Raw genomic sequence first — 23658 nt, 5'->3', positions numbered from 1 at the left:
CCGGAGTGCAAGTACCCCGGAGCGGCACCCGGGGCGAGAGCTGTGGGTGCAGTCGGTAGTGCTGGAAAAAAACACTGTTAATGAGTGTTTAACGGATAGCTCAGACAGACCTGGGGTRTGGGTTGTATAAGAAGCTGTGTAGAATAAAATGGAGCCAAAACAGGGAGGAGGTGGCAGAAAGACCTGGCTTGTGTCACATCCTGAGTGTCAGTGGACCTTGTGATACTGAAGCAAGTTTTTCTTTAAGTTGGCACTAGCTCTACATAAGCATGTTTATGCTCCTCGTAGCACTAAAGCTCAATTTAGTGGTTGGACAAATATGCAAACCTYTGTGCACCAAGGTTTTCGTTTGGTACTGCAGGCACCCATAGGAGAAATAATGTTCCTGAAACTCCTGGGATTTCCTAGGAAGCGTAACACAGAGGCAGGTCTTGCCTGCCCGAGYGTCTGTGCAAAACCTCGGAGAGCTGCAGCAGCTGGAGCGAGCCTCTCTAACTCGCCCCGGCACACGTCCTTCGGTGTGCGTGGAGTGTGAGTGCGGTGGAAATAACCTCCCGTGGCTGTTCCGCTCTGCGGCTCGGGTAYTGAGGGCTGTTATCTCAATCAGTGCTGAGGCCAAACTCCGCTCTGCAATTAAAGCAGCTCTTCCAAAAGAAGTAACTCCCTTTCTCGCTCCCTCCCCCAAAACGTTGGTTTCTTATGCCGAGTGACTCAGAACGGCTCTGTTYGGAGGCAGAGGGTGCACAGGGCTGACAGGGGTCACAGTGAATCAAATAAAAGCGGTGCGTAAAGCACACGTGTGACGGCGCTGCGCGGGAGCGGGGCTCCTCGGGGAGGAGAGAAGGGAGCCAGGCGGGAGGCGAGGCCGGACCGGGCCGTGCCCCGGCTGCCTGGGCCGTGCCCCGGCTGCCTGGGTGCGCGCCAGCCCCGCTCTGGCAGTCGTGGCGCCGCGCTGGCCTGAGCCCTGCTGGGGCTGGTGGCGGCGTGCGGCTCCGGCAGCAGGCCTGGCCCGCGGCCAGCGCGGCGGCGTGGGCATGCCCCGCGCTGCCCTTCCTCGCGCAGATAAGCTCGGCCGCACGCGGCTCTCCGGGGCGGGAGCTGCTGCTCTGCTGAGCAGTGTTTTCATTTCGCAAGTCGAGYGGACCGCCTTGCGGAGGGGCGGTGTGGGAGGCTGTTACGGACAACGTGTCAGGGCAACGTTTAAAAAAAATGTTTGTTTTTAATCAAATTGAGTGTCACTGCTTGGGCAGTCTTATTTCATATCGATATTCTTAAAAAGTAAATAAACCCCAGGACTCCCAAGCTGGTGCTCAGTGCAGCTACCAAACCAGGCAGCAGAGTGGGAGGTTTGTTTATCCCCGCGCCCCTGGCACAGGCGTGTGTCGACTGTGCCCCCAGCGGTGCCTTTTGCAAATCCGCCTGTTCCCTGGGAGCTGGCGGCGGTGTCCTCGRTGCCCCTGGCTTCCAGCAGCCGCCCCTGCCCCAGGGCAAGGCACTGCCAACATCTGACTGTCCTCAGTGGCTTTGCTTTTTTCCAGATAAAGCCTGTTTTAGGATGGGCTTTTGGACTTCTGAATGGCCAGCTGGTAACTCTGCGTTGTCTTTGCAACCAGCAAAGTGTAAGTCAGCGCCACTATGATAAGTAAACATAAGCAGACCCAATGAAATGATCGCTAGCGTTACAGCAGTTGGATGCAGACCTTACAAACCTGACCGACAGAGCTCTGCTGTTTGATCGTTTCAGGATTTTCTTTCATTTTGAACTTTTTTCCAAGAGAAACATTTTCTTTTTAATTGCAAATGTATACTAACCAGAAAAATCATATTTCTAGGTTGTGTCCATCTTTTATATATCGCTGCCTCTGAACTGGAGTTCATCTGGGTCTGGTACTTATCTGCCTGACTTTGGGGCAAGCAGAGTTTAAGTCAACTGACTTTCTCCTGTGACCTTCTGAATCAAAAACATACTGTATCTGGTCCTGTCAGGGGTGGGTTTGAACCATTTTGGAAAAGCAAGACTGCTTTTTGTAAATATTTGTCTTTCTTTAATTTCCTGAGATATACTTTAAATGTAAACTGCTTCGTATGCTTCAGCTTTTGTGCTATCTTGCTGTATCACATCACACTGTCTCACATACTGCATACGAGTATGGTACTACATCATGCTGTGGTGGTTATTTGAAAGGGCGTACACTCTGTTTTGGACTAGATATCTGTTATCAGTGTAGATAATTGCTGTCAGACACAAAATAGACTCAGTAAACAAACATTTCATTTTATCGTGTGATAAATGTCTGCTGTTTTGTGCAATGTATTGGAACAATGTTCTCTATAAATCAGCACTGCTTCAAAAGCAACAAATCCAACTCTTCCAAATCCTTCCTAATGTAATTACTTTATACTAGAGATTAACTTTTCATTGTTATGTATATACATAGTTGCATTTTTCAGTGTTTGGAGATAACAGTGTTTGACATAAATAAGCCAGGTCTAAGAATAACCAATTTCTCCCACTACTCTCACTGCTCTGTTCTTTTTTCTTTGGGTGGTATTATTACTATTTTTTAATCCTTCATTTCCTCCTGGGTAAAGGCGAGACTATGTCAGTTCTGGAGTACATACTTTTAATTAAGACTTTCAGAAATAAATGAATTAATGATCTACCACACATAGGAAAACTTGAAATGGAAATAGGAGTAAACTTCATAATGTGGATAAGGAACATGAAGTGTCTGTGTTCTCATTGATTTTGTGACCAAAAGGTGATTATAGTTTGACAAGTGTAATTAATATTTTGTTCTTTTCACTGAACAATGGGTATCTGTGACTTCTTCTGCAGGTCCTGTGCCTAGAAGCGAGTGTGTCTTATCGCCTGTTAATAATTCGCACCCAGTCCATGCCTTATTGGAGAGTTTTACAGTCTTATCCGGCTGTGCAAGTCGAGGCACGACAGGCCTGCCACAAGAGGTGCACATCCTCAATCTCAGAAATCCAGAGGAAGGTCTTGGCCATCATGAAAGTGAGGTAAAAGGGGAAATTACTTTTCTTCCAGATCCCTGACTACTAGTGTGCCTGCAAATGGGATTGTTCTACTGTAATTTGCTGAATAAAGTTACTTCTGAACTGTGAACAGAAAGATTACAAAGAACCATGTGCAATTTGCATTGGGTACTGTTCACCCATGCTTTGCATGTCATAGGAGTAAACCATTTCCATACCCAGTCATTCTCCCTGTCACCTTTCACAACCACGAAATATGCTGTAGGGTGGTGGGGTGGATGAAGGAAATAAGAAACAGATTTAGATCTACAAGAGACTTTTACAGAATAGACTCTCCTCAAAGCCAGATCGTTTACCTAAATGTGTTGTAAATTAACATGAATACCTTTGAATCCCTGCCATGACCACTATAAACAAATATTTAAGTTCAGATTCTTTTACCTCTGTAATACATCCTTAATTCTTTGCTGTGGGGGAATGCAGTTCAGAAAGCAAGTGTTGCTGACTATGGTAGTTCTTAAGCACAGTCCAATTATTTATTTATGTGTGTTGCACTCAGAGGGATTGGCAAGAGCATTAGTTGCTCTGAAAGCGACAGCGCAAGAAGAAAATTTTTGATGTTAACTTGTGCAGTATTGTTGTTTACTCTGAAAACAGAGCAAAATAGGGAGCCCAAGTAGAAAGAAAACATCACATGTCATGACAGCTGAGTTGCTTAGTCCTTGTATGTACATTATTATACAAAATAAATCTGCAGTGCTGCTTCCTGTGAGAGCAGTGTGTGTGTACTTAATTAGCAGAATTTGTAATGAGAGAAGAAAGATGATGATCCAGCAGGATGAAGCTTAGAAACAGAGGGTCTAAATCTGTGTTGAAAGAACTTCCAAGAGGAGTCTTTTGTTATGTTTTAAATACAGGCAGTTGCTCGTGGCCGTAATGGAAGCCTTTCCATTGACTTCAATAGCAGCCTTGTTGGTTTGTGGTGTGTTCAGCTGAATGTGTATTGTATGCATCCGTGGAACTTCAGCTGCTGTATATGTTTTCTGTATTTACGCTGTCTGAAAAGTCCAGTGTGAATGAAAAGGTTATTTATTTTCTTTTTAGTAGGCGTGTCATTGGCTGCCCTTAATCAAAAATGTCAGATCTGCTTCAGTTTAACTGTCATGGAAGGAATAAAAAAATTACACTTACTTCTTTGTGGTGCTTGGAATGATTTTTTTTTAATGTCGTTCTAGAGTTTGCAAGGCATTGGATTATCAGCCTGATGATTGTACTGTTAATGCCTGAAAAAAATTAGGTACAGCCAGTTCTCTGGGCATGAAAAAAAATGTTGCAATTGGAATCTGTTCTTCCTTTTTTCAGTAATTTAGCTTCCTATGAAAACTAAACAGGCTTTGTGGGGGGTGTCTGTGTTTGTGTGTGTGAGAGAGAGTACCTCTCCCATCCCCCCAGGAACTTATAAATACATTGCCAGGTCTGAGACAAATTTGATATGAGGGATTGGTCTCCAAAGGTAGTCACAAGTTTTGTGAAAATGGGCACAAGAGCAGAGACCTGACAGTGCCCTTGCCGGGGACATGCTGCAGTGTGTGCTTGCAACAATCTAATACCAAAGGATGTCTGGGGGTGGGAGGAAAGCCAGCTTCAGTTGGCGTTTGTACCTCCAGAGAGGCCAAAATCAATCAAATGCCCAGCTCAAATTCACATTAAACCAAATTCCACTCTCTTACGATGCTCCTAACGCTATTTACTTAATGGTCCTGTTCCTGCAGTTGTGCACACACAACGTGCGCTGGAGTCGTGTGTGCGCAAGGCTGCAGCCTGTGCCACCACTGACTCATCATCCTCACAGAATGATAGAAGATGCAAATATTGGGCTTTAGATAAAAATAGTTGCTGTCTAGCAGAAGGCCTTTTGTGCCTCGTCTAACTTGCTTATGTTAAGCGATTTGTCCGAATCTGTCTCTTCTGTGTACTTCTGTTGTATACCAAAGTGTAGAGCATAGACTATAATTTGTTAGCCTTAGCCCCTAGCCGCCTTCTCCCATCTCCCAGCCATTTCCCAGTCCCAGCCCTTGGAGATGACTGCTCTGAAAATGAGCAGGAAGCTAGAGACAGGCTTGCTGGCGACAGCATACGGCAGAAGAGCGTAAACAACTTGGACAGATCAGATTTTACTTATAGGATAAGAGTCTGAAAACAAAGCAGAGCAAATGTTATCTTTTCTGTTATTGTGAAAATCAACTCTAAGTGCCCTTTTGTATTAACATGAAATGTATCCATCACCTCAAGTTAAATTAGTTTGATTTACCAGTTGTGGAATTTCCTGTTGTTTGCAAATGCTGATAGCAAAGGTAGAGATCTGTTTATCATACAGTATTTCCATTATACTCCAGAATAAAAATAGTATTTTTGTTTGACAGTACATTAGCTAGAATCCACAGCTTTTAAAGTATGTTTAAAATAAATTACACGTTTCTGGGGTTGACTGATGTTCTGATGGCATAGAATGCAAGATCTGAAAATCTTTAAACGAGGACTTGCTTTGGGGGAGGAGGTTGAGTTTTATTTTGTTTTTAACCTGCCCTGTACTAGATGCTGCTAAATTACACATTCCTTACTTGCTGGGAGGAGTATAAACTTCCCGTAGCAAATTCCTTGGAGGGCTCATGCATTAAACATACTTGTGCAGTTATCCTGGTTCTCATAAATATGCAACATCTATGCGTGCATTAATTTAACTTGCTCTGACATTTTTGTAGAATATGCAGATGACAACAAGCATTCTCAAATTTAAAGATAGGAGGAGTGACTGTTGCCAAGGGGAGGGCATGACACAGGCATGCGTTCTTCCTATAATTATATACAGATTTTTCTACAGAGATTAATACAGCTTGGATGTTGGTTTTTCTTCACTATAAGCTGAAATTAATATCTGGACTGGAAATGTGCAGGATTATGTATTCCTGACTGCCTTTGCAAAACTAAATCACAGATTTATCACTCCCGAGTTAAGGCTGAAATCTAGTAAGTATAGGGTCATATCATGAAATGCTGCATCGTGTCTGCAGTTTTCAAGGAGTTTATTTCTATTTCACTTCACTAGTCTCTTGTGGGGGTAAACATCTCATTTGTTGAAACTGTCAAGACATTTTCTTTGAGAAAGGGCACTAAAAGTGCCAATGGATTTCAGGTATTTCTTAAAGTGCATTTTATCGTAATTCATATTGGCCATGCTTTATCGTAGGAAATAGAATACAGGCGCATGTAATAGCCACAAGTGTTTATATTGAGCTTGGCATGAAAAATGCAATGCCTTTTTTGTTTGTTTTATTTGATCAAATATTCCTGGGGAAGTGAGTGCATGTGTGAATTTCTGTAGCAATCAGAGTCTCAGCTGAAAGCCAGGAACTACTGAACACTTAACAATAACTTTCTCTTTGGCTTTGGCTAGCTTCTCTGCTTCAGTTTCCCATTTTTTAGAAGAGAGATGCTTGCTTTTTCATGAAACTTCTCGTGCTGTTATGAGAAACAATTGTTTGTGAAAGTGCTGTGAAACTACAGATATGCAGCAGAAAAATGTATGTAAGAACTTAAATATTTTAAGATGAATGTCACTCCCTAATTGGTATATTATCAACTCTTACCTTTGTGAAGGATTCTTTTATTCTACCAGTCAGTTAAATTTCTCTGAGCTTCTTCAGGCACGCAGCCATGATTGAAATAGCTAAGCGGGGGAGAGGGGAAATATAAAATTAATCTCATGTGAATACTTAGGATTGAATACATCTGAATACATGGAATCAGAATTCCTGGCAATGGATTCACTATTGTTTTCATTGACATCCTCATCCTAAGTAGCTTTAGATGGTATGCCTGATACAGATGTTCAACATGTGTTATGTGAAAAGAAGGCAGGAAAATCAAGGGCTTATCTTATTTTTATAATTTTGAGTAGCACCACTGAGGCTGGACTAATTCTACTGAATTTCTTTTCCTTGTTAAATCAGTGTAATTTGGTAATGAATTCATAATAAAAAAAAGTTTCCCCTTGAGAATACATATTAGGGGGTACAGTTTTGGTTTTGCATTGTGCTGGTACATGCTCTAGTTTTTGCATGCTTTCCAGGCACATGTGCTGATGTATGCACTTAAAATTGCCTGAACTGTATGTACCAAGCTTTAAACTGTTTCAAGTGCTTGCAGATACACTAGCCAGTGGCTCACATCAGCTTCTATGTTGTTTTGTATAAATGCACGTGGAGTTTGGGCAACTGTGCCTCTGGTGTTTTGCCGTCTTCCCAACAGAGATTATTCAGCTGTCTGTTCATCTTCCCTGTTAGATGATATTCTTGCAGAAGTGTGCACACGTGTGTGAATTATGAGGTGGAATTCCATTGCCTTCAGTACGAAACTGTTCCCAGTGTGGAAGTCTCTGGGGAAGTATTAGTTTGGCATTTTAAATATCTCTTCGCTATTTCCACGCTACTTCTTCTAACTTCAAATATTTGGACAGCTACCACGCTCCCCTCCTCGTACTTCCTTTAGGTTGTACATGTTAACTTTATTCTCTCTGCATAGTTTGTATCTCGTAATTGGCTTGTGATCTTTGCTTTGCTTTGGGTTCTAGATTTTTTTCTTTTTTTAGTTACTGTTTTCAAAACTAGTTTGCTTAAACTGCTTAAATTACACCATGAGGGCCTTAGCAAAGCTGTATCAAGGAAGATATTTTGCTTCCTACTTAGGCACCTGGGGACAACCTTAAGATACAGCTTTGATAAAAGATTCGCTTTTGGATTGCGCTTTGAAGACCCTAACCTGCTGCACGGGAGCCGTGACCAGGGGCTTGTGGTGTTGGGTCAGTAGCAGGAAGGGCAGAGAATTCCAGGTGTGTTACTTGACAGCTGTAGTTAGCAAAGTTCTTGCTAACTAGTCATTTGCTTTATTTTGTTTTATATTTATTTCTTTAAAGTGCATTTGTTAAAACATGTTTCCGTTTAGTGCCAGTCAGATATCCCCTTAAATTGTTTTTTATGATTTCAGAACTCAGATACAGTAAAACTAAGATCAGGCTTTTTTTCCACCGTGGCTTTTGAGTGCCGAGCTCATGGTGTCAGCTTGACTGGCAACACTAAAATTGACAAGAAAGCAAGAAAGTTGGGTTAGTTTGAGTTTTTCAAATGCTTTGCAGCATTGGCTTAAAAAACAACTGGCAAGCTCCTCTAACTAACCTGATTCTTGTTTCTTTTCTCCTGAGTATTAAAAAAAAAAAAAAAAAAAAGACTATTTTCAGTAGCATCATACTGAAATGAGACGCTCCAGAATGAGAAGTTTATTTTACTTGTATGTGACTAAACTGTTGAGTAAGGTTGCAGTTTCATCTTTAATACTGTATCAGTGCACTGCCAGATCACTTGGCCATACAAATTTACTATGGGCTGTGATCATGCTTCTAGTGAGCTGACCGGAGCACGTGGTACAGAGTTTGGGCTGGGAAGTAAAGGACATGTTGCTCGTTTTGCCAGACTGCATCGTATCTGCACTGTGCCCAGTTAGCTTAGTGCAGCGGGAAGCCTACGCAGCAGCACCTGGGCACGWTTGGTAGTGCTGGTTGGCCAACGGCCTTTTGTTTTGAAGAAAAACAGTTGCTGTTCTAGAAGAAGCTTTCAAAAAGAAAACAAAGCACTGTGCCTCTGCCAAAATAAATATTGAATCTCAACACTGTAACGGCGCTTTGTTTATTTGGCTTCTCCACGTTGTGAACACCTTTGCTGGGCTGTAGCTAACTGGCAGCAGCCTTACAAGTGGCAATGCAACCATATGCAGTTTTTGAAGGAATGACATGGACTGCTTATTTTAAAATGGCATGAAAGASGAGAGGTGCTTCATGATTGCCAAGTCTGGGGATGAAGAGGAGGTGGAAGAAGTGGACATGCTTAGTCTTTCTGGGGATGGATAAATCTGAGTTGAGACTTCAGCTGAGAACAATAACTTGGTGGTAAAGGATCTCGTTCCAAGTGTGGGAAGGCAGCCTCTACCCGTACTACAGTATGGGGAAGGTGTTTGGTGAATGCCTAGGCTGAGCTTGTCTGACTCGATGAATCAGCCAAGGTGTCTGAAAGGTGTCTTTCAGGAAAGATGGCCTTTGTCACTTGGAGTCCGACACCCCCCTGAGGCCTGCAGTCCAGCAGGTCAGTGCTCGCAGTTGACAGACCCCGGAGTAGTTTGGGATGGACCTTCGGGGTTTGGGAAGTTCTTGCCCCATGCTCCCCGTGCACAACTACATGGCTGTTGTCTGCTGTTCTGTAAGTTTGTTGCTTTGAACGTGGTAGTCCATCATCACATGTGTCTTTTGATCCTGAGTATTTTCCAAAGCTTGCCTGCAGCCTCTGGTAGCTCGGCTGTCTCACCACAGAGCAGTCCAGTGGTTGTTACTCCCTTTCCCCCACAGTCCTGCCAAAGAGCCTTTTCTGTCTAATAGCTTAGGAGTGTAGACTTTTTAGATTTACTGAAGGAATTAAGAAAAGAAAGATGAGAAGAGAGAAAGAAAACACGGAAAACTACAAGAAACTAGTGGGGTCTGTTACGCAGAGCTATTCACAGGTATGTTAGAAGGGTCTGAAAGGTTCCTGAAACTCTTCAGGGCCTTGAAGTGACAAGCGGAGGGTGTGGAAGCCAGGTCCCTGGGAGGATTTGGATCCCAGGAGGCCTGGGCCAAGCCATGACTGTATGAGAAGTGTTTTTGTTGTTCTGTGAGATGGCAGTCTTGTGGAGTTTGCCTGCCCCATGAATCCCCTACCTGGGAAGATGAGGGGAATGAAGAACGGGGAATGGGCTAGAGGGGTCGGTGTGAGAGTTTGAGCAGATGAAGAGAACTGAGGTGGCTGCAGATATGCTCGTGTTCTCCTGGTCTTCCTTGCTTCTTGGAAGGGATGTTAGCACATGTCATCGCCACCAAGGCGATTCTTGGCCATGCTCTAAGCTTGCCTGACCTTGTCTACCTACTTCATGATTGCATACATTTTGTCTTCCTGAGTTTTCTCCCATGGCTTCAGCAAAGGCACCTCTTTTTACTCAAGCCAGCAGAGTCTGGTGATGTATTTTTAGTGCTGTCCCTGCACAGTGTGCTTGTAGGCACTCTAAACTTGAAAATAGGGAGCAGTGATCACTGCAGAGAAGCTGACTGTCTAAGGAAACTTTATTTTCCCCTGATTTTACTTTCTGAAACCTGTGTGGCTTGGGCATGATACAGTTAGGAGAGAGAGGAGTGAAGGTCTGGAGGAGATGGGGATGCACTGTTTAGGAGGTGCAGGCTGGCAGCAGGAGGGAAGATGTGACAGTGTGCCTGGGCTGGTTGGAGTCTGGAGTGACTGAGTCAAGAGCGAGGCACAAGTAAATTGTTTGGCAGTAGGTGGATGAAGGGTAGAGACCAGCAAGCACCCAAGTGAGAGAAGTGCTGCAGCCTAGGCTAGGTCTGGGGTGGGGGGCTGGCATTGTCCAGAGTCCATGACATGGCACCACTGAGTCAAAAAAAGGCAGAAAATCAGTGGTGAAGGGTTTCCAGGCTTTTCTGGAGCCTTTTTTTTTTTTTTTTTTTTTAAAAAAAAAGGCATTCTAGATTACAACAATTAGCAGGAAGCTGCTACTTGAGCATTTTCTGATGGCCTTTTACCTGTAGAGTGACCTTACTCAGCACTTTGTGAGGGTGCATTTTTAATGAAATGCTAGGCATCCAGAGACCATACAGTAAGGACCATAGAAAAAGGTAATTCCATTAAGCCATGTGGTGAATTGCTCAGATCTCTCTCAGATTTGATGCAATGTCTTCTGAAATATGTGTGTACAGCTACTATAGTAATATAAAACGTACCTTAACTGCATTGACTGATGGACACTCCATTGCTATGTCAANAAAAAAAAGAAAGGAAAGGAAGATGGCATGGTATTGGAGATATTTGCCACTGCTGGAGACCCAAATGAGCATCCTCCCATGCCCCGGCTCACACCCTGCATCCGTCCTCCGGCTCGCAGTTATTGCAGTCGTTTGCACRGAGGAAGCATGCACAAACCTCGCTCCGCTGCTGAAACTAGAGAAAGGAAAAGGAAGCTGGGTCTGCCCCGCATACCAGCGGGGGACAGAGTTTCAGGTACGCTTTGCACCCACGTTGCAAGGGCGTGTTGCTTGTATTTTCAGTTGCTGTTTTGCCTTCCAAAATGGCAGGGTTTGTACTGGAAGGCCTCTAACATGCTCCCACTTTAGTGCAATTGTGCAGAGTTATATTTTGTTTCTTCAGTTCCCATCTCTGCAATCCGGGTTGCTGGGAGGACAGCATGAGCACTCAGTACCATAGCAGCATTGCATTTCTGCCTAGAAACACAACACATTGCAGCAACTTCCCCTCCTTAATTCCGCTGATAYAAACATTATTTCCCCTAAGAGTCTGTCCGCTGCTCAGTATGTACTAAAACACCGTCCCTCTCCTCAAAAGGCTCCTGCACATCCGTCTGCATCCGAGCTGCCCTCCCTCCTCCGGCRCGGCTGCCGTGTTCCTGCTCTCCTCCTCTGTGCTCCCCGCCGCGATCCCTCCTTCCACCCGCCAGCCCCGCGGCTCCCACCTGCAGCCCTTTCAAGCTCCCCCGCTTCATACTGCATTAAATAATGAAGCGGGAGCCGCTTACTGTCCCCGAACGCGTTCAGGAGAGGCTCCGAGCGGCCGCGGGGGGACCGCGGGGCGAGCCCGCGGCACGGCTTTGAAGTTTCGAACCAGCTTTCTCCCGCTCCCGCCGGAGCGGGGATGCAGCACCCGCGGCAACGCCGGCACGCCGCAGCCCGCGTCCGGCTGAGAAGGGCTGCAGGGAGCAGCTCACGACTTTTTCAACATTGCAATGTTAAAAAAAAAAAAAAAAAAAAAAAAAAAAAAAAAAAAAGCTATTCAAGCCTCCACCTCTGAAAAAGCCTTCACAACCCTCTCTCCCCTTTTCTCTTTGTGAGCACTTTGAGGCATCTGTGCTTGCATAAAATCCAGCCTTTTTTTAATATGGCTTTTTCATCTTGTTTGCTCTGGACTGCAGTATTTGTGGGTTGTTTTCAGTGAGCTCAGGAATTGCTGGTCACTGAGTTTGGCAATCGTTTCAAGTTCTGCCCACTAGAACTGCCAGAGGAAGTCATGTCGGCCAGAAGAGCCTGTTTGTGCAGAGCCTGGTGTCCTGCAGAAGCATCGCTTGATGCACATCTACTCTTAAAGAGGCAGCAGTGACTTCCCACGACTTGGAAAGTGCTGTGCAAACCCTCAGCATTTTCTGTTTTTAGAAATGGAATGGTTTGTTATGCACAGAAAACGAAACCTATTCTCAGTTTTACAAAGCTGCATGGAATGGTGTGTGAAGCAAAGCCGAGGCTTGCCACAAAAGGCTAAAGGGTTCAAAAGAAAAAAATGTCAGCGTGACTTCTATGATTGCTTGAATCTTTCGGGTTTTTTGACTGTTATTTAAAGTGACTTGTTGGAAGCAGGAAGTTGGACTCTTTTACTGACATTTGTTTTCCTCTGCTCTGTGTGCCCGTAGATGCTGTTTTGTTATTGCAGGATTATAGAGAGAACTGGGCTGCTGCCACAGCCTTTGCTAGAAGGACTTTTTTCCTCCTCTTTGTTACGCATGGGCATATCAGCCTGTGCGTGCGCGCGCACACACACACACTCTTTGATCATAAACTGTGATTCAAATTCTTGTTTTCCAATTTCTTCCTTTTATCTGACATGCCTTGGAGTGTTTATAAATTACCACTTTGTCTATAGCTATTTTCCTCAAGAAAAGATAATTAAGAAAGTGATAGCATTTTCAAAAGTCCATTTATATCACAGACATGATGGACAGGTTCCAGTCTAGATCTGGGCTTGTGCATGTGGGTGAGTGTGAGAGAGTGGGAGCAACACTCGTCATGAACTGTCACTTTTATGTTGTTCTCTGCAGTGTCTGTTTAAATGAAAGTTGTTCTCTTTGTAGCATGAAAATTTCCAATGTAAATTATATGTAGCTCACTGTGCCTGACAGTCACTCACCAATCTCAGTTGACAAAGCCAAACTTTGCAGTGGGAAGACACAAGAACAACAACAAACGTTGTTGCTTTCTTAACATAGAGCTTTTTGATAATACATAGTCTATTTTCAAGTTTGTGTTTCTCTAGAACAGTCAGTCATTTTCTTCATGAAGCAGAAACAGTACTTTTACAGTTGCAGAACTTGTTATTTAAAGGAGAAGATATGAAAATAGCACCACTGTGAAGTACAAATATCTGAAATGTAGATGGCTTTAAAAAATTTGAAGGAATTACAGGTAACTTATAGTTGACTTTCTTTAACAGTTGCTTTGGCAGTATATGAGATATAAATGTTTTTATTATTATTATTAGAGTTCTTGTCATATGTATGATAAGCATGAAAATGGCAGTTAGCATCTCTGCAGTGAGAGGTAATATTTGGTGATGGTCCAAATCTCATCAGTGAGGGAAAAGTATGAAAAATCTGTCAGCTTACTGGAAATGACCTGATTCTGTAATCCTGAAAGTTGGTTGAAATCTGGCTCACTTCTCTCTTATCACACAAACAATCAAATTCTTTGTTTAGTCTGTCTGTGCATGCAAATATGTAAAGGAAATTTTGAGACCTGTCAGTAAATATGACTTTTTATGGCATCAGTCTTGCAGAGAAGCACTGTGGCACTTGCTTTTTAGTATCTTTTCTGATCAGACCACTTGGAGCACTCTGCCTTCTCCCCACTATTTATTTGAGTTCAAGTGGTACTTATGATGAGGCACTGAAAATGCTCCTGAAGGTATACAGAAAAGCATTGCAGACAGGAAGTAGTAGTCCAATATTGTTACACTGTGAGCTGGAAATTAAGCCAGTTCTTTTTTCTTCCCCCCCCAGTAAATGAGTTTTCAGGCAAGAGTCAGTAAAACACTGCAGATGAAAAGTGCTTGTAATGGCATCATTTAGTATGAAAATACTTGTATGACAGCCTTGCTGCTGTATTCTGGAGGATCTTAGGTCTGTTTTGTGGCTTTGACTCTGCAAGTGAATACACATATGAGTAGTCTTACTTCTATGGGTAGTCCTGTAAATGGAATAAGTTTGGTTCCTTAGAGTTGTTTTCCGTGTGGTCAGGGTCCTAATTTCAGTCTCTAAAATATTCCCAAAATATTGTGAGTTTTTGTCCACAGTAATAATTCTGATGTCTTGAAGCTCAAAAATAGAAATCAGGGAGAAGAGTGGCAGTGTATTGAATATAGTTATGTTTAATCTTCTGAAAACAGTTTCCTTTGTATCTAATTTTTAATAGTACTTGTGAGTGTATATGCTACAGACACAAGTGCACGCCACTTCTTAGGCTGGGGGGTTCAGTCTGACAATAAAGTAAACAAAGCTGTTTCCTAAATCTGCTGCTTAAGTTTTCTTTCTTTCTTTCTTTYTTTTTAATGGCTCATGCACATATACACTGTTCTTTACCCTGGCTTGGAGATCAAGAATTTGGTTTTACATATCCAATAAAAATGTGAAGTCCAAATGTTACAGTTCTCTATTTGACTGAGCCACTCTTAAAGACATCTGTAGAATGATATACCTGCAGTCATTTGGATCTGTATGTGGTCTGTTTGCAAAACCTTTGAGGAACAAAGTGTTTTGTAGGCAAAGGCTGTCAAATAAATGGCAGTTTCCTTTGTGCTACCGTCTTTCATGATCTATTCTGTGTACTGCACATAATGCTTGCTTGCTTTGTGAAGCCTGACAGTCTCAGCCTCTTCCCCTTCCCCAGCTTCAGCTTTTGAACCAGGGGAAAGTAGGGTGTTCGGCTGTCTGGGAGTTAGCCGAGATTCAGAAATTCGGTGTTCAGCTTTCAGCTTTGCCAGAATCGTTGTGTGAGCTAGTGTGCTGTGTTGTGTTTGCAGCTGGGAAGGACTTGCTGGGTCTACAGCCCGAGCCCGGCGGAGGTGAGGTAGCTCTGACAGCGGATCTCTGAACCTGTGGCTCGTGATGCTCGGCGGTCGCTGGTGAGGCCTGCGCAGAGAGAGGCAAGGTTGATTAGCGATGTTATAGCCATACGTTAGTGCAGCCGTGTAGCTTCTGGTTGGGTGACTAGCCCATATCTAACCTGCTAAACGTATAGGCAAAGGGAACTTTGTGTCTGCCTGGAAAAGTGTGCGCTGGGCTGACCCCAGATGCCTTTGAGGAAAATGTGCCTCCCTGAACTTTGTCATCTGTCTGTTATCTGCCAGGTTAAGAATCACTTTCTTTGGGACAGGAACTGCTTTTTAGTATGTATTCCTATTCCTGTTCGTGTCGTCTCGTACCTGGTAGGACCGTGCTGCTGCTCTTCCCTGCCCGCTCCCGCCTTGTGTTAGGCACTATGTTAAGGCAAATTAACAACTACCTGGTGATAGGTTAGGGAGGAAGGAAGGGAGAAGAAGTTAAAATTAAACTTACTTCATACCCCAGGTAGTTCACCAATGAAAATCTTAGATATGTGGCGTGTGCAAGTAAACACAGAGTAAAGGGAAGAAGTTTGTTTCTAGTGAGTCTTCTACTTTAATCGTTAAAGTAAAACTTACAGGTCGGACGCGACGCCGTTGTGAGTAGCCTGCTCGCACCAGTAGGACAGATGCTGTGCTTAGGGCTGGCAGGAATGCATCCTGTGCCCTTAAACAAGATGTAAAGCAAACAAGAAATTTTCCCACAAAATGTATAAAAGGAGCGCAGTCCCCTTAGGATTCATTATAGAGCATGTGAACAGTATTGACATCTACTGATTTATGCAGAGCTGAGAAAAACATAATGTTTTTAGGTCTCAAGTGCTGGGAAGCCTGACTGCTCTGTGAAAGGGCAGATGGCACAAATGGTTTCACTTAATCTTTGGGAGCCTGAGCTTCTACTTCGGGTCAGAGGAGAAATGGGCACYGTGGTGGCAGCCTGGCGCCCGGGGGCGCAGGATCCCCGCTGCACGAGCCGCGGAGCCTGCTAGGGCTTGGGCGCTGGGGGCAGCGCTTGCTCTGCAGGCCCCCGGAAGGGRATAGCACGTGAAGATTAAATTGCGTCGGCAGAGCTGGATGGAGGTGCTTGCACATAAACAGTCCACTCTGCTGCGGTCTGGAGCCTTYGGAAGCCTTAATTTTAAAGGCAAGCTCTAGTTCTCCTAACTATGGAATACATAAGATGAAGTAAAAGCCCCCCCAAAACTGAAGGTTTCTGGATGTGAAAACTAGATTGAAATATATATGCACAGGGGAAGCTGGCTCTTGCATTCTAATGAGTAGAGGGAAAGTAGGCAGTTTACACCTGTGTGTATAATCTGTACATAAAAGATGCGTCAGTAGACTCTTTGGGTTATAATTTTTTATTATTTTCACAGAAATAGCTATATCATGAATATGACTTATATTGATACAGTTATTGCCCTTCGTGTTCTGAAATAGCTTTGCTTATGTAAAGCCCCATGATTTTATCACTTTCATTCCTCATGCACTGTGAAAGTAATACGCTTTCTAGTGAAAATAGGACCTCAATAATTGTCCTGCCGGTTTGCCAAGTTATTTGTTTCGGGAAAGCTCGATCCTAGTTTTTGGATTACCTAAGTATTTGCATAAGTGATTTTCATCTAACGTAACATGATCACATTTGACAGCTTCAGCTTAAAACAACTTTGGAATGTTAGAAATTAACTGGCCACGTTTTTATCTAAAGATAAATTATGTGACTGAGCCATGGCCAGAAATGAGCTGACATTTTCATAAAATTAGAAGAATTATTTTGTTATATCTCCTTGCGTCAGAGCTTTCTAGCACTGCTTGAGCTATGATGCTTTTCGAAGCTGCTCTGGAATTACTTTATTTCCAGTGAAAGCTTAGCRGCACAGTTGGTTACTCTTACATTTCTGAGAAGAAATATCATGGTTCAGTAAAACATCAGTTATGGATGATGTTGCCACGTACTGAGCAGTACTTTTARTGACATAGAGCGTGTACCATAATGTACACTCCTTACTTGTGATTTTTTTGTAATATTTTCAGCATTAAATTCTCCTTGTAACTTGCTTTTTTAGCTACAGATAATATTTGAATATTGTGTAAACGCTTAGCTTTTCATTTTAATGGACTTTTTCATCACAGCATAAGTACCGTGCCAGTGGATGGGCAGGTCAGCGTTTAAAGGTGATGCTGAGCATAGGCATTAGATGACCTTTAAAGATGGTATGTCTGTTTGAATATATTGCTTTGCTCTGGGTGTAAGAGGTGCCAAAGGTGGGGCTTGCTGCTCTGTCCTCRCCGCAGGCAATGGGAGCTTTGTATAGTGCTTCCTCCTGAACACATACCTTGGGGCTGCCGCTTCTCCCAGAATCGTGCAGAACACGTCTTGGCTGCAGTGGTCCTCTGGGGAGACCACGCTTCAGAGTGATTTGTTAGTGCTCAGTGGCACCACACACGTGGTGTTGGGCTTGAATGTCTTGATTTGTAAGCTTTTCAGGGAGGGAACTTAGTGTCTGTACTACCATGGCCAAGCAGTTGTATGGTCTTTAGTGTTCTCTCGCTTTCTTTTTGATGGAGGCAAGTTCTCTGGTCTGGGTGGTAGATGGTACGGGGCAGCAAGGTGTGTGATAGGCACCTTTTCTTAATTGAGTAACAAGGGATCAAATTCATTGATGGCTTAAAGCCACCAGCTCCAGTGCAATTAGGCCAGGGTGAATCTTTCTCATTCTCATTTTCACAAGGAGCTAAAACTGCTCGTTAATCAGTCTGATTCTCTCTATAGAGTGTGGGTAAGATCATTAATGCCAGTACATTTGCAACCATACGTTTAGGTCAAATAAGCAAGAAGTTTTTAGGATTTGTTCAGTGAGTGTTACCTGTAGCCTTGGAAATCAACTTCAGTCCTTGACACCAATGCTACCACAGCTACAGGGCAGTTCAGTCTCTTCCCTGAGGACTGAATCCCAGCAGCAGTCCCAAAAGAGAGGGCTTCCCCTCTGCACGGGGGTCTCCTGCGTTGCGGCCCATCTGCTCTCTCTCGCGTGGCCGTCGGCACGGCCRCCTCGCTGTCGAGCCACTCGAGCGATGAGGCAAGGGCAGGAGCCTGCTGCGACAGCAGATGTTGACACTGACCTGAGGCCAGGGAGAAAACTCGRCGCCTCTCTGGCAAAGGCTGCAAGAATGCAGTAGGTTTGAGCTCTTCAGGAGGAAAAGCAAGTGTATGGGTATGAAAGTTTGTAACTGTTTTCTTAATTGCATTGCTTTTCCCCTGAAGATCTCTCTGATGTTTCTGTTCCAGAGAACTTCTGCCTCATTGCTGGGGTGAGTTTTAAAAGAAATAGGTGCTTATCTTGTGCTGACAAATGAAAAATGTGCGTTTGAGAACCTCCCCAGAAGGGAAACCATGGGGTCTCATATGCTTGTAGGAATTTTGTTATGCAATTATTTGATTTATGAGTGTGAATACATAACYCTTTGAGCAAATTACCTTCAGGCAGCAATAGCACATGCATGTATTTTGCCTTTCTTGGAAAAATCAGCAAATTCTCAGAAACTGTTGGCTCCCTAAAGCTATACATTGCAATCTACTATAGCTGGCTTTACACCAAATCTCTAACACTCACAATATTTAAGGAGAATAGTAAAAATACTCCCCAGAATGGATAAAATAGGTGTTTCATTTTGAATTCACAGTCCCTGCCTAAAGAATATATTTTTTCCTTTTATCTTAAGAAAAAAAAATCAGCACAGGGGTACCCCTGCCACCCAAGCCATTGATGAACACTTTTCAAAGGTGATGCAGTACTAGATCTTACCATTTAAGGTGGTTTCATGAGTTATACTTGACTGAATTCTTTTACAGACAGAGTAGCGGCATTATATTTTGCCAAGTGAATTGCAGTAGAAATTCTGAAACTCTTATACTGGATAGTCTCCCTCAGTAAAATGTTAAAATAAGTTTGTTCCTATTAATTCTTTTCAAAGATTCAAAGTATTTAGAGGGAAAAGTGGTAAAAAGATGTACAAATTTTCATGTTTTTGTTCTAAGGTTTTTTCTGCTTTGTACTTATTACCTTCATATTTGCAGCTGAATAATCAATTAAGATGTCATGAATCCTCCCTTAGTGCATCATTTGTAAGACAGAAAGGCTCCTTATATGGTCTGGGGTTAAAATTGATTTTTTTTTTCTTCTGTGTTACTGAACAGCTGTTTTAGCCTGCGCAGTGTAACTCAATACACCACAGCATATTTTGCCCTGGTGTATTAGCACAAATTTGTAATGCCTATTTTGGAAAATGTGCTGTGAATTTATCTCGAGGCCTTCACACTGGAGTAGTTAATTCAACCTTACAAATCCTTGGCACTTGACTTTCATCTTTCATAACAAAACTCAGTGTCTGTGATCTGATGCCTTGAAGTCAGCAAAACAAAATGGTACTTTAGGAGCTGTGTTTACTTTGATCAGTTTTCAACGTTTGTGCCCTTGCCTTTCACGCAGTACAAATTGCTTTAGCAGAGCAATGGGGCAGGAGCCCACAGCCTGTTTTTGTAGTTGGTTACTGTGGTGATACTGAGCCTTCCATGAACCTCTGATCTCCAGGGAAACAGAAACCTCGGCAGCTGCCTTAACCTTGTTGCTATCATATGGATCTGCTAGAGACCTTAAGGGAGCTTTCTGCAAACGGTGTGGACACTGGTGGTAACCGTGAATCCTATAAAGGTAGCTCGCCAAGTATTGCCTGCACAAGTCTGATGGACATGCCACCCGTGAAATAAAGTGTCTTTTTAGTCTCACTTAYAAATTTTAAAGTTTTCCTAATATATATTGAGGGATTCATTCTAGCCGAAGTGGCAAACTCTCCTGTGATTAATTTCCTGTTTATAATTATAGGCTTTGATGGTAAGATTTTTTTAAATGAATTTATAGTTCTTACTGTATAGATTTTTAGACTAACATTAACTTCTTTTTTATTATTATTATTATTACTCTTTTTCTAACCTATGACCAAGTTGTTGTATTCCTCACAAGTTAGTCCTGTGTTACTTGGAGGAGTGTCTGTGTGCCAAAGTAGAGTGAGATAGAGCTGAGCCTGGAGGAGCAGCTTGCTCGGACAGTTTCTGAAGCTGCGTCTTACTGAAAGAACCATTGCTTAAAAGCACATCCAAAAGTCTGGCCTAACTCTTGACTGCACAATAAAAATGTTGGCTACACAGCAGCTCAGTAATCATACGAGACCTTCACACTGCATTGACTTACTTTCCCATGGTGTTGCTATGTTGCTGTCTGCTTGGTTAATACACTAGCCCTTTACATGGTTTAAAAAATATACGGACTAAGCAATTGCTTCGTGAATGGACTTGGTGACCGAAAAGTTTAAGTCCATTTAATGATCCTGGTGTTACTTTCCTTGGTATTGTTTGACTTAGCTGCTGATGTAGAGCTGCCTGAGATGAGAAAGACTTTGAGAGAGCGGATTGCTGCGAAGTACAAAATACATGTATTTTATAAATTTATTTAAATTTGTAAGAATGGGTGGAGAATGTCTCTTCTTAGGATACCTTATGAAAAATTTTCCATGGGAGGTTCAGAAAAATAGTGAATTTTACCACTGCCTTCAGAGGATTCAGAATTTTTTGCCATGTCTTCATGCCTAGCTATACAGAGCTGAACACACATAGGACTGACTTCTGTTGGGGTTTCTGGGCAAAACATCCCATAAATATTTAATAATATGATTTCTGCCAGTGAAAATACAAAAAGAAAGAAAGGGAAAACTTCTAGTTAGCTCTTCTGCTGTTAATTAGAAACATTTTGTTCAGTGGTTTGAAGTGATCCAATGCCTTTCTGTTAACTTATGCCATGCTTAAAAGGTGTTATGCACTGTCTAGACATTTAGGAAAGGATGTGCCTCGAAGAGCTCACAAACTAAGATGAGACAGAGAAAATGTGACTGGGGGATGGGGAACAACCGCTAAGGATTCAGCTAATACAGGCTTTAACTAGATCTCCAGGGGGCTCTGGAGGAGAAATGGCTTTTTGAGGAGGGGTATTCCCTTAGGGTGAGGACCTCTGTGGTGGCACGGGAGGCAGCAGTCGTGCTGGCAGTTGGCGAAGGGGCAAGACAGCGGGAGGACAAACGTGACACYAGAGAGCCTCACAGGGCAGAGCCAGAGGGGGACCGTGCCACGCTAAAGGTGCTGGCATAATTACACTTACTGCTTATGCTCATGTTTGTTGCAAGCTTTTAACACCTTTGTGTCCTGGTAAGCCTTTCAGTGTCTGCCGCAGGAGTGGGGGAGGAATTCTGCTACCTCTGCTGCGTAGTCAAGGTGGAGGCTCTTCCCTCTGCTCTGCAGCTCAAACTGCTGTCCTCCATGCAGAAACCTCTCAGCTTGCTGGCGAGGTGTTTTACGCATGCCCACCTTGCTGGGGCCACTGTGTGAGAGCCCACTGACTGCTATCACGCAAGGTAAAATCCAGATGCTTTGCAGCAAGGATGTTAGCCAAAATCTTGAGTGCTAGTAGTCTGCTGTAAATCTTGCCAAGGACCAGGAAAAGTCTCCCATAATACATACCACTTTTCTGTATCATCGTGCACAGATGATGATGATYGGGATAATCCCAAACATTAGGTTGTTATGCTGTGGTGAGAGACTGTTACTTTTGTAGGGCCTTGCRGTAGGAACCATCACATTCAGGCTGGGCTGCCCCAGGTGCTCGTCACCAGAGCTAGCTAGCTGTGAAGCAAAAATGAATTGTGAGTGGTGTGGTGACCAAGACAGTCCTGAGTGGTTGAGCAGCTGTGTGGGCTTTTTCCTCTGAAAAAGCTGAGCTGGAGCCGAGATCTCTGTTAATGGATGGTATATAGTGACGTGGGCTGGGCTGTTGCCGAAGCATGTGCCTGTTCGCTATATTCTTTAGTAGAGTCTGAGGCTAGGGATATGAATTCCCCATATAAGGATTTTGCTGTCTTGCTCATGAGCAAAATCATATGTGTTCTGAAAACTGTTACAAAATCACTTAATTTACTAATGAGAAAATATTTTTGATGTTTTTAAAGTCCCATGGCTTTTCCTAAGGATCTGTACTCCATGCCGAAGTGAAAGAAAAATTTGTTACATAATATAACTTTCCCTGTGTCCTCAAATCCCAGCCAAAAGCATGGATAGRTATAAACCTGGGATATCACAATTTTTGAAGAAGACTTGAACTTTAATTGTTTACATTTTATTTATATAAATGTTTTCTTATATTTTAATCTCTGAAGTCTAAAGAAATGGCTACTAATCTAATGGTAGGTACATCCAGTTGCAGAGTCTCTGATTTTCTCACTTAGTATTTTTTCTCTTTCTACTCCCTTCTGTGACCAAATTAACAAGCAGAAATCTTCATAAGGTCTAACCCATCTCTGTTGTCTGATGGATGTTGGCTTTGAATAGACTTGTCTGAGATCAGTTGAAATGGAGATAATTCTCCATTTTCATATTACCCAGAGAACTTGGCCCTACTCTGTTTAAGATGATTTTTTGTATTTTTTCTTAATTTCTTTTTGTAATAAATATCAGAGATTTTGAATAGCAAGAGTTGTTCAAGTCCCTAATAAAAGCATCTTCTGTAAATTTACTTGGCATTCTAATCGAAACACCACCAGGATGCAAACATAGTTCTGCYGTTGGTCTGTGTGAGAAGATTGCTCTGGATTTTCTATCTTTGTTTATTTAAGTACATAAGCCTGTATTATATCTTATTTCGTCAATATTTACAATATTTACTTTACTTGACAAGAAAAAGCTACACAAAGTAAGTTGGGTCAGAATAAACTGGTTATCACTTACGGGTGAAAAATGTGGGTATAGGCACACATGATAAGAGATAACACAGGCATTTAGTGTAGCATGTTTTCTCTTGGACGGTTTGACGTTTAGAGGCTTTAAAATAAAACGTATTTTATGCCATTTGGAGCTGAAAAAATATCGGAATAAAATGTGAACTCATGTTTGCCAGCTTGGTATTGCAAAAGATATAACTTGGCTACTTTGGTAAATTAGATTGCAGTATTTTTATTGCTTTGTAAGAAAACTATTACATAACACCAGAACAAGGTAATTATATTTAATAGCTTAAACAGCTCATTACTAATTAGTCATGATTATAGCTGAAAAACCGCAAGAATTAATGAAAGCTTTTTAATAGCAGAGAATTTAATAGCAGTTCTAAACACCTTTTTCTTTCCACATTTATCACCCTCCATTTCTAGAGAGAGCAACAAAGTGGGAGCCCTGTAAAATAAGCGATTTTATCTTTTCCTTCATTTTCAGGTAACAGAATTACTCTGGCTTTATAGCCTGATACTTTAAAGCAGCTTTTATAACCAAGATCTTGACTGTTTGACATGTGAAGTCTTTGTCATCGTGTAGGCATTCAGAGAGCTAATGCCCTGCAGTTTTCTGAGAGGAGGTATTTTATTCCTTTGAGGCAGTAAATGGAAAGAAATGCTGTCCCTGGAAGATGTGGTGAACTATGGTTCTCAGTGTTTGCTTTTGGAAATACATAAATACAAATAAGCCTCCTGGAGAGGGAGCGAGCGAGCGCTTGGAAACGTGGCTGCGTTTCCTTGGACGACGCGGGTGCGGGGCACT

General features: G+C 42.7%; 1 protein-coding gene across 2 annotated transcripts in view; it reads left to right on the top strand.

Moving 5' to 3' along the window:
- Positions 1–23658, top strand: part of TGFBR3 (transforming growth factor beta receptor 3) — a 112375-nt gene that overhangs the window by 32819 nt on the left and 55898 nt on the right. For both annotated transcript variants that reach the window (XM_085303552.1, XM_085303553.1), the window contains exon 2: positions 2840–3024. In XM_085303552.1, the coding sequence (XP_085159678.1) occupies positions 2840–3024 (185 nt within the window). The remainder of the gene's footprint in view (positions 1–2839; positions 3025–23658) is intronic.

This window comes from Rhea americana, unplaced genomic scaffold (genome assembly GCF_003343005.1).
Source record: "Rhea americana isolate MKP2758 unplaced genomic scaffold, rheAme1 scaffold_2, whole genome shotgun sequence".
Taxonomy (NCBI): domain Eukaryota; kingdom Metazoa; phylum Chordata; class Aves; order Rheiformes; family Rheidae; genus Rhea; species Rhea americana.
Note: the sequence above shows the minus strand (reverse complement) of the source record. Positions and strands in the feature narration are given on the sequence as shown.